The following is a 12,277-nucleotide window of genomic DNA, read 5'->3' as shown; positions in this document are numbered from 1 at the left end:
TGAAAGCTGTATGGGCTAATCCCCTCTACAACAGATACAATCAATTACAGAACTCCAACCATAGCATCAACTTCAGAGGACAAAGGAGGTGGGAGGTCATCGTTGGCCTATGCCCCACTGGGAGCTAAGAGCCCTAGTAAGTAAATAAGTAAATTATATTTCAGCAAAAGGATGTTCCTAGAATGAATAAATCTCAAACAGAGAGTATAATTTCACATACATGTTTCATGATCAACACATGGAACTTCTGTTGCATGTAATCAACTTTCTTTTCCTGGGTCCTTAACTGACATATTCATTATTTTAAACCACTGGGTTGTATTTGCCCACATTTCGTTCAGAACCTGTTAGCAACATTCCTCATTACTTCCAGGCTTATTCTTCGGGTACCTATAACAGTGATATCCCAACTTACCTCATTGGTTGAAAGTACGGTGTCCTCGTCCAGACTCAGCACTGCATCTGTTGTTATGACATCGTATGGGGAGAAGCGACTGCTCATGGTCTTAAAAAGTAGAGGCAGAAGAGTTAGTACAGTGGTCTCCTCCACTCAAATGTATTCTCATACAGTCAGCATCCTCAGAACATCTATGCCACTTGGGTTGAGATGCTTTAACTTCCTTATAACAGAAAATGAGAAAAGCGGATAAGAAGCAAATCTGCTGTCACTTTCTCTGTGGGACAGAATATGGGTAATAAGACCATTAAAGAATGGAGCAGAATTAGGGTATTCGGCCCATCGAAACTTCACTGCCACTCTATCATGGCTGAACACACGCAACAGGATAAGTGGGCTGCCGTGAATCATAGAATTTTAATTAAATTGCTTTAATTGCCCTCTCATTTCTACCCCTGCAGTTAGCTCTATAGCAGCCTACTAGTTGCTTTATTCTGTTGGGAGGTAAGACCATAAGACATAGGAGCAGAATTAGGCAATTCAGCCCATCAAGTCTGCACATCATGGCTGGTTTACTTTCCCTCTCAACCCCACTCTCCTGCTTTCTCCCCAGGACCTCTGATGTTCTTACTAATTAAGAACCTATCAACCTCCACTTCAAATACACCCAAAGACATAGCCTCCACAGCTGTCTGGGGCAGTTATCAGATATTCTCCCGTATCATTAGTTATTTAAGAACTCTTGATACCTGGCCTCACCGTCCCAGGAGGTGCCAGGAATTAACATAGTGGTGAACATGGGGATGGTGAATAATCTAATTTCTTTCAAATTGGTTAAAATAGCAGTACATATTAATAAATGTACTGTGGCTAGATAATGTCTGGTATGGAGAGGCCACTCCATAGGATCAGAAAAAGCTGCAGGAGATTGTAAACTCAGCCAGCTCCATCATGGGCACCAGCCTCCTCAGCATCAAGGGCACCATCAAAAGGCAATGCCTCAAAAAGGCAGCATCTGTCATTAAAGACCCCCATCACCCAGGACATGCCCTCTTCTCATTGCTACCATCAACAAGGAGGTACAGGAGCCTGAAGGTACACTCTTAATGTTTTGGTAACAGTTTCTTCCCCTCCACTATCAGATTTCTGAATGGACATTGAACCCATGATCATTTCCTCACTATCTTATTCCTTCTCTTTTAGCTCTACTTACTTAATATTTTATATCTATTTCTTATTGTAATTTATAGTTCTTTAAATTACATATTGCATTGTACTGCTGCCGCAAAACATCAAATTGCATGATGTATGCCAGTGATATTAAACCTGATTCTGATGCAACTGATCAAGACATCCAATAAGAATTGGCAATACTAGACACCTTAAAGCATTTCTTTGTTAAAACTTTGTTAATCAGGGAAGACGATGGGTGTGATGGACAGATGTTGGGTGTGATGGACAGACATTGCATAGGCGTGATGGACAGGTGTGATGGACAGGTGTGATGGACAGATGTTGGGTGTGATGGATAGACAATGGGTGTGATGGACAGACGTTGGGTGTGATGGACTGACATTGGATAGGTGTGATGGACAGATGACGGGTGTGATGGACTGACGTTGGGTGTGATGGACAGACGTTGGGTGTGATGGACTGACGTTGGGTGTGATGGACTGACGTTGGGTGTGATGGACAGACCATGGGTGTGATGGACAGACCATGGGTGTGATGGACAGATGTTGGGTGTGATGGACAGACGTCGGGTGTGATGGACTGACGTTGGGTGTGATGGACAGACCATGGGTGTGATGGACAGACGATGGGTGTGATGGACTGATGTTGGGTGTGATGGACAGACGTTGGATGTGATGGACAGACGATGAGTGTGATGGACTGACGTTGGGTGTGATGGACAGACGTTGGGTGTGATGGACTGACGTTGGGTGTGATGGACAGACGTTGGGTGTGATGGACTGGCGTTGGGTGTGATGGACTGGCGTTGGGTGTGATGGACAGACGATGGGTGTGATGGACAGACGTTGGGTGTGATGGACAGACGATGGGTGTGATGGACAGACGTTGGGTGTGATGGACAGACGATGGGTGTGATGAACTGACGTTGGCTGTGATGGACAGACGATGGGTGTGAAGGACAGACGATGGGTATGATGGACTGACGTTGGGTGTGATGGACAGACGTTGGGTGTGATGGACAGACGTTGGGTGTGATGGACTGACCTTGGGTGTGATGGACTGACCTTGGGTGTGATGGACTGACGATGGGTGTGATGGACTGACGTTGGATGGGTGTGATGGACAGACGTTGGATGGATGTGATGGACAGACGTTGGATGGGTGTGATGGACAGACGTTGGATGGGTGTGATGGACAGACGTTGGATGGGTGTGATGGACTGACGTTGGGTGTGATGGACTGACGTTGGGTGTGATGGACAGACGTTGGGTGTGATGGACAGACGTTGGGTGTGATGGACTGACGTTGGGTGTGATGGACAGATGTTGGGTGTGATGGACAGACCATGGGTGTGATGGACAGACGTTGGGTGTGATGGATAGACAATGGGTGTGATGGACAGACGTTGGGTGTGATGACTGACATTGGATAGGTGTAATGGACAGATGACGGGTGTGATGGACTGACATTGGGTGTGATGGACAGACGATGGGTGTGATGGACTGACATTGGATAGGTGTGATGGACAGATGACGGGTGTGATGGACTGACGTTGGGTGTGATGGACAGACGATGGGTGTGATGGACTGACATTGGATAGGTGTGATGGACAGATCACGGGTGTGATGGACTGACGTTGGGTGTGATGGACTGACGTTGGGTGTGATGGACAGACGATGGGTGTGATGGACAGACGTTGGGTGTGATGGACAGACGTTGGGTGTGATGGACAGACGATGGGTGTGATGGACTGACGTTGGGTGTGATGGACAGACGTTGGGTGTGATGGACAGACGTTGGGTGTGATGGACAGACCATGGGTGTGATGGACAGATGTTGGGTGTGATGGACTGACGTTGGATGTGATGGACAGACGATGGGTGTGATGGACAGACGATGGGTGTGATGGACAGACGATGGGTGTGATGACTGACATTGGATAGGTGTGATGGACAGATGACGGGTGTGATGGACTGACGTTGGGTGTGATGGACAGACGATGGGTGTGATGGACTGACATTGGATAGGTGTGATGGACAGATGACGGGTGTGATGGACTGACGTTGGGTGTGATGGACTGACGATGGGTGTGATGGACTGACGTTGGATGGGTGTGATGGACAGACGTTGGATGGATGTGATGGACAGACGTTGGATGGGTGTGATGGACAGACGTTGGATGGGTGTGATGGACAGACGTTGGGTGTGATGGACAGACGATGGGTGTGATGAACTGACGTTGGCTGTGATGGACAGACGATGGGTGTGAAGGACAGACGATGGGTGTGATGGACTGACGTTGGGTGTGATGGACAGACGATGGGTGTGATGGACTGACGTTGGGTGTGATGGACAGATGTTGGGTGTGATGGACAGACGTTGGGTGTGATGGACTGACGTTGGGTGTGATGGACTGACGATGGGTGTGATGGACTGACCTTGGGTGTGATGGACTGACGATGGGTGTGATGGACTGACCTTGGGTGTGATGGACTGACGATGGGTGTGATGGACTGACCTTGGGTGTGATGGACTGATCTTGGGTGTGATGGACTGACGATGGGTGTGATGGACAGACGTTGGGTGTGATGGACTGACGATGGGTGTGATGGACAGACATGGGGTGTGATGGACTGACATTGGGTATGTGGATCCAGGGATCCTTAATCATGCACTTCCCATTCATCTTTCACATCCTCCTCCCCTTTACCACTAACCTGAACTGTATCGTGTAAATAATAAAAATCCCTTTCAAACTGCACCTAACAAACTATTTAAATTATTTTAAAATCATTTAGTGTTTGGCACAAAACATTTTTTAACTCTAAAGGCTTTTGGTCAGCATTAATGTAGATTTCTTTGCAGAAGGACCCTCATTTTATATTCAGTCAAAAAGCATTTCCTGTACAAATGCACTTTGCAAATAGAAGTTACAAAGTCTAAATACATTTTGCTTTGAAACTGCACAGCATGTAAACATCTTATGAACTTCATCCTCTATACATAGTCTACACATTTCCATTAGAGGCTGTGTACAAACTATATAAAGGTTAATAATATATTTGGGATACTAACGGATTTCCTGCAAGCCTGGAAATACACTCCCTGCTTTATGCAGTGTCCAAGGAGGTTCTGCTTGAGCTGCGTTTGTTTATACGGTACATGTGGAGAAGTATGTGCATGTGCACTCAAGCATTATACTGTCTCTGTGCACACAATGTTTGTTCACTTTAACCAGATTCCTTGGCACACAAAATGCAAAGGATGTACTCATAGTGAAGTGGCCACTTCATTAATGCAAATATCTAATCAGCCAATCACGCGGCAGTGACTCACTACATAAACGCATGCAGACTTGGTTACGAGGTTCAGTTGTTGTTCAGACCAAACACCAGAAAGGGGAAGAAATGTGACTTTAGTGACTCCGACTGTGGAATGATTGTTGGTGCCAGATGGGATGGTTTGAGTATTTCAGAAACTGCTGATCTCCTGGGATTTTCACGCGTAACAGTCTCTAGATTTACAGAGATTGGTGCGAGAACAAACTCATCAAATGAGTGACAGTTCTCTGGGTGGAAAAACCTTGTTAATGAGAGAGGTCAGAGGAGAATAGCCAGACTGGTACAAGCTAACAGGAAGGTGACAGTAACTTAAATAACCATGCATTACAATTGTTACATACAGAAGAGCAACTCTGATTGAACACATTGAATCTTGACGTGGATGGGTTACAGCAGTGGAAGACCACACTGGGTTCCACTCTTGTACCTAATAAAATGGTCACTGTAGCACACACCAAATGTTGGAGGAACTCAGTAGGTCAGGCAGCATCTTTGGAAATTGATAAACAGTCAACCTTTTGGGCCAAGACCCTTCTTCAGGACTGCCAGCATGTACGACATTCCTGTCAGCTTGAACCAGTCTGGCCATTCTCCTCTGACCTCTCTCATTAATGAGGCAGTTTCACCCACAGAACTGCTGCTCACTGGATGATTTCGCTTTTGGCACCATTCTCGGTAAACTCTGGAGATGGTTAAAAGTGGCTACTGAGTGTAGATGCAATTTATAGAGCATCTGGCACATTAATCAGATCTCTATACCGACTAGTCTATGCAAATGTTGAGATGCTACATGTTCTTAATTCATATCAGTCTGTTAACATGGCATTCTAATTCTTCCCTTTAAATGTATCTGAATGATCGTCTAGTTGGAGGGCGGTGAATCCATGGGATTCATTGCTACAGGTGGACTTGGAGGCCAGGTCACATTTAAGGCAGAGGTTGTTAGGTTTTTGATTATTCAGGGCATGAAAGGTGATGGGGAGAAGGCAGGAGAATGGGCTTGAGAGGGAAATGGATCAGCCGTGATGAAATGGCGGAGCAAAATCAATGGGCCGAATGGCCTAATTCAGCTCCCATGTCTTCTGGCCTTATGCACCGCCTGAGGTATTAACTAAAAGGTAAAAATGGCCATACAAAAGTGCTCTTGTTAGACTCATCAGCAAGACCCCTGGTAAAATACATGGTTCAATGGCAAGATGTTTGCCACTCGAAGTCCAACCATACATCCCCTTCGTGAGGTGGAAGTGGGTAAGGCCGGCCAACGTGTCTCTGGTGATGGTGTACGGACCAATCCCCTGTACAGTGGATGCGATGGATTGCAGAAGCATTGACGAACTCCATCCATACCATCAACTTCAGGGGACGAGGGAGGTGGGAGGTCACCGATGGCCTATGCTCCATTGGCAGCTAAGGGCCCAAGCAAGTTAGTAGGCTAAGATGTTTATACTGACTATACAGATCAAGTGACGTGTTTGTGTTAATGGCACAGTGGTTCCTCAACCTTGATGTGAGGAAAAGCTGATCAAATCTCAGCTGCAAGGAATGAATGAATGAAGGGGTTGGCGACGTCAGTGAGCTCATTGCAAGGAAATGCAGTGAAGGTAAACGTCTGAGAATAAAAGCAACCCTAGGGCAAACAGCATGGAACCAGAAGTTTGGTTAAAACCGGGGTTCCCAACCTTTTCTATTCCGTGGACCCCTATCATTAACCGAGGGGGTCAGATAAAGTGAGGCTCTGTCAATGGCTGCCTTGTCACATAAACCAGCTAGTGCTGATGTGATATTGAGAAAGTTATATTAAGTACAAAGACTTGTCTCTGCAGGCAAATATTAATCACAGCAGCTGGAATGTTCATTAATTTATTCATAACCAAATATTATTAATGTATGCAGTTACTGCATATTTTATGTGCTGCAATATGATTACAGCAATTATCAAGATCCAATCACCCAATGAATTATAAAACCAAACACTATTATGAATGACATGTAAAGCAGGGAACAAGAAAATACTTGTCCTTTCTAAAGACCAGAAGCAATTTGTTCCAAAACAGTAAGGATCTAAAAGGAATGAGAAAAGGTTAGGTACAAACTTGCAAACCTCAGTAGGAAATGAATGGCTACAGCTACGAAGAGACACTCTAAATGTTAGGGCATTCGTTCTGCTGACACAGCAAAGGTTAGATTAGGGATGACTTGATATGGAGCAGATCATTTGGCACAGCATGTCTACGTTTAAGCCTTTGGAGCTGCTATCCTATTAGTTCAACTGCCTCCATCACTTCTCCAACAGCACAAAAATTATTTCATTTCGAGTTGTGATCCAAATTAGTTCGAGATAATAGAGGGTTGTGATAATGTAAGTGCTGATAACTTTCTCAGCAGGACAGTAATAACATTAGGAGATATTTCTTTGTTCATGTGGGTGGCTGCAACATGGAATTCTCTCCCACAAAGCACTGCAGAGGCAGAGCCTGCAATTTTTCCAAAGGACGGTTCCTTGGAGAGAAAAAGATCCATTAAAGGTAGGACGAGTGGGCAGAAGAGTGGAATTGGCACGAATGAGATATTAAGGGATGCGGAGGGTGAAATTAGACTAATTCAGAAAGCAAAACAGAGAAAGATGTGAAACAAGAGAAAATCAGCAGATGCTGGAAATCCAAGCAACATGTGATTTGGAGGGACATTAAAAGGCAAGAAAGTGGAACTTGATTGAAAGTGGTATTAAAGAGCATAGAGAATAAACAGCACTGGGATTTAATGAGTACCTGGAGAGAGTGGGCGGGTGGGAGGGAGGAGATACGTCTCTCCAAAGGAGGTGTAGGGCACTTCTTCCCTCCGCTAGCCTGTAGGTCACCCTTGGGCAAGGTGTGCACCTGGTTAGCTGCACCTCTCCACCCCTCCCCACAAATCAGGGTCACATAATCAAGGTCACGTGAAGCCACGGGGGCAGGTGGTGGATGGTCATATCAGCAGCTGGTGCACATCACAAGTCCTGGTTATGCGACCACTGGCTCTGTGCAGACAGTCTCTGAAGAGTATTGATAATGGCTGGAGTCACCCGTCTTGTAAAGGCACTGCCCAGAAGAAGGTAATGGCAATTCACTTTTGTAGCAAGAACTGCCAAAGACCATGATCGCCTACGTCATACAACATGGCACATAATGATGATGATGATAGAGAAAGTAAGAAAGGCGGTATTAACTATTACGGCGCCAGCTATACCAAGTTCAAATCCTGCCACCACCTGCTTGCATGTTCTCCCCATGTGTGGGTTTCCTCCCACATTCGAAACGTGTACTGGGTGAGTAGGTTAATTAGACACATGGGTGTAATTGGGCAGCGCAGGCTCGTTAGACCGGAAGGACCTGTCACCGTGTTGTAACTCTAAGTAGATAAATAAATAGGACTTACAGAGATTGATTTACATTGTGGGATACTAGCAATGCTTTACCATTAGTTGGGTGAGGGGGGATGGGGTGAAGACTGGTTGTCCGAGAAACCAAGGAGACAAGGCTGCAGTCAAAGTTCACAGTAGATTGATTATCAAATACATACATGTCACAGGCGATTATGGTCTAACCATGCCCATGATTATTCTTGGCAAATTTTTCTATGGAATTGGTTTGCCATTGCCTTCTTCTGAGCATTGTCTTTACAAGACGGGTGACCTCCCCCCGCCCCCCCAAACATTATCAATACTTTTCAGAGATTGTCTGCCTGGCATCAGAGGCCGCATAACCAGGATATGTGATATGCACCAGCTGCTCATACAAATGTCCACCACCTGCTCCCGTGGCTTCACGTGACCTTGATGAGGGGCTACACCTTACCCAAGGGAGACCTGCAGGCTAGTGGAGGGAAGGAGTAATTTTTTGGTAGTGATGTATCTCGACCCACCACCCAGGCACAGCATGGCACATAATGATGTGTTGCTGATGAAATATGTTACCATATGCTGCCCTGAGACTCATTTTCTTGCAGCAGAAACACAACAGAATCAATGAAAGACCACACCCAACAGTTATCGTAGGTCTGAGATGTCATTAGGGGTGTAATTGGTAATCAGTGTGGATGCAGTCCAGTCAGTGATGGTGGTATGAGTGGGTTGTAATCACTGGTTGCCGGATGAGGACTAAATCAGTCAGGGTTTGGAAGCGGTAGATAATGTTTCAGATGATGTTCAAGAACTTGGTCAATATTACAGGTCCATGACCTCCTCCACTGGCATGACGAGGCCACTTTTAGGTTAGGTGAGCAACACCTCATATTCCATCTGGGTAGTCTCTAATTTGTCAACATGTACACTGATTTCTCGAACTTTTGGTAATTTTTACCCCTTGCCCCTTCTTATTTTTTTAATTTCCCCATTCTAGCTGCCCTCTCATCCCTTCTTCTCTATCACCTCTTTCCCTTTCTCCCTTGGTCCGGCTCTCCTCTCCTATCAGATTCCTTCTTCTTCAGCCCTTTACCTTTCCCACCTATCAGCTCCCAGCTTCTCACTTCGTATACCCCTCCCCCGCCCATCCGTCCTCCCCCTCACCTGGCTTCACCTATCACCTTCCAGTTGGCAGTCCGTCCCCTCCCTTATTCCAGCTCTTCCCCGTTTCCTTTCCAGTCCTGGTGAAGGGATCTTGGCCCAAAGCGTTGACCGTTTACTCCTCTCCATAGATGCTGCCTCACCTGCTGAGTTCCTCCAGCATTTTGTGTGTGTTCCTCAGCATTACTGGGATTGTGAGGGTGAAGCCGCAGAATAGCAAGGATGTGATTTATTTATTTATTTCAGAGATACTGTACAGTGTGGAAAGGGCTCTTCCAGCCCAATGTCCCACGTCGCCCAGCAACCCACCAATTTAATTCTAATCGCAGGGCCATTGACATTGACCAATTAACCTATTAACTAGTACGTCTTTGGACTGTGGGAGGAAACCGAAGCACCCGGGGGAAACCCATGCAATGACTGGGAGGGTGTATAAACTCTCCCACAGGTGCTGGAAGGTGCTGGAATTGAACTCTGAACTCTGAAGCCACAAGCTGTAATAGTGACACACTAACATGCGGCGCCCGTGCCGATGACAAAGCACTCGCTGCACATCATTAGATGGGCTGCACATGTCCAAAGTATCTAGCAATGATATGCTTGGGTTGAGTTCTTCTCTGATCTTGATAATTTACTTGCAAACATTTCGACACCATACGAGGAGAGACTGTCAGTGCGCTCTTAAATGTGATGTGTCCTCCGAATGCTTGGCCTTTATATACTTATCAATCAACTGATTGGTCATCATTACGGAAAATCAGTTGTGATGTAGGGAGGAAATCTCATTGCTGGTTGGTTGTGTGGTAAACTTCCTGTGTTGTGATCTGGAATGTCTCGCCCGCCTTGGCTCATAAACGGGATCTGGCCCTAAGCGTCTGTTTACAGAATTGTTTGTGGAAACCCATGCTTCTAGGAAATGTCAAGGTCAACTGGCTGTAAAGCAGGATGACCAACTCTTTCTAGTCTCTACCCAGAAGATCAAGAAGGGCACATGTTCGACTGGGCATCAGTGAAAGTCATGGCGAAAGCAAGCACACAGCATGCAAGAGAATTCCTAGGAGCGTAGTTTTCCGTGAACAATTCTGTGGACAGACATGTAGACCTTGATTCAATGTGGGCAAAATTCCAGATCACAACTCACAAAGTTTGTCACACAACCAATCAGTGAGGAAGCTTCCTCCTTGTGTCAAAATTGAGTTTGTGTAATGACGACAAATTAGCTGATTGAGAGGTATATAAAGGCCCTGCACTGGGCAGATATACAGCAATTAACAGCGATGATGTCTGTCCGTATGGTGACAAAACTTTTGGGGGTAAATTGCCAAAATCGGAGAACAACTCAACCCAGTCATCGACTGTCTGAGCTACACATTTTCTGAATTATTTCCAACCCAATGATATGTTCAACGCACAACAAGCTCCTGATTTTCACAAATAACTTTTTCTGTGCAAGATGGGTTATTAGCATACAAAAACATGGTACCATGGGACTGAATACCCAGGCCCCTCTGATCCTGAAGTGCAGCACAACAGAAATCTACCCTTGAACATAAGGTCCTCTCAGATTCAAATGAGAATCAAGCAAAGCATCAAAATCACAGCTATATTTATCTCTGACAGCTTGTCTTCCTGTTGATGTGTTTCTATGGAATCAATGTGGAACCACTAAGACTTAATCACTCCTACTCAAATATTCATCTCGTTTTTTTAAAAAAGGTGTTAATTGGCACAATGTTTTAGTTGGAAACTGATTCCACTGAATCACAATTTTGTAAGAAGGAAGCTCACTTTGATCTCAATGATGTTTGTTCATTAGCAGTTTCTGTTCTGAATTATTTACACCTTTATGATACTTGATGTTGATTCACTTTGAATTTAGTGTCGAATTATTTAAAACTAAATCTAGGGTACTTATTTCCTTAACAGTCTCCAAGTGATAATGGAAGCCACAGCATAGGGGTTAGTGCGATGGTTTTACAGCTCATGACATTGGAGTTCAGAGTTCAATTCCAATGGCCATTATAGGGAGTTTGAATGTCCTCCCAGTGGAACGCGTGGATATTCGCTGGATGTTCCTGTTTCCTCCCACAGTCCAAAGATGTACCGGTTAGTAGGTTAATTGGTCATTGTAAACTGTCCCGTGATTAGGTCAGGGATAAATCAGGGATCGTGCCAGCAGAGCATGACTTGAAGAACTGGAAGTGTGTTTTCCACACTTATCTCTAAATGAAAAAGAAATAAATAAAAATATAGCTGGCCAGAAAGGATGGGATTATATAATTTCCTCTGTACGATGCATACTGTACGTGATGACTAATTTAAATCATTGCAAAAACTCTAGGAACCTCCTGTCTGAGTGGGTAGGAGTGGAGTATCCAAGAAGAGGAGGAGGGATGAAGATGGGGGGAGGAGTGAACGCATGGGGTGGGGAATTGCTAAGGAAGTAGGCTTGGAGACAGAAGTGACAGAAGAAGATCTCGGCATCATGGTGGGATGGAAATTACCGAGGTGTGGGTGCAGTGGACAAATGTAAGGCCCTTGCTCAGGACAAACGTTTTGCCTCAGGGAAGGGAAGTTCAGAGGGGATGTGAAGACACAATAGGGATTACAGATAGGGTCAGGCGAGGGTAGAAAGTTGGAGGAGTCAAAGGAGAAGGGAGGATTGGCATGCCCAGGGAAAGTGGGGTGGGTGGAAGAATGGGGCTCTGAGGAATGAAGGGTAGTAGAGAGGAGACGGAGAGACTGGGGTTGGTGTGGATTAGTGATGCAAGAAAGGGAGTCATCAGACCCAAGGGCAGAGAGAAA

General features: G+C 45.4%; 1 protein-coding gene across 1 annotated transcript in view; it reads right to left on the bottom strand.

Moving 5' to 3' along the window:
* LOC140190600 (exostosin-1-like) overlaps positions 1-12,277 on the bottom strand; it is a 343,177-nt gene that overhangs the window by 25,116 nt on the left and 305,784 nt on the right. Inside the window, exon 8 of the mRNA XM_072247298.1 lies at positions 416-505. Within this exon, the coding sequence (XP_072103399.1) occupies positions 416-505 (90 nt within the window). The remainder of the gene's footprint in view (positions 1-415; positions 506-12,277) is intronic.

Source organism: Mobula birostris, chromosome 30, assembly GCF_030028105.1.
Source record: "Mobula birostris isolate sMobBir1 chromosome 30, sMobBir1.hap1, whole genome shotgun sequence".
NCBI lineage: Eukaryota > Metazoa > Chordata > Chondrichthyes > Myliobatiformes > Myliobatidae > Mobula > Mobula birostris.
This window is presented reverse-complemented; position numbering and strand designations above follow the sequence as displayed.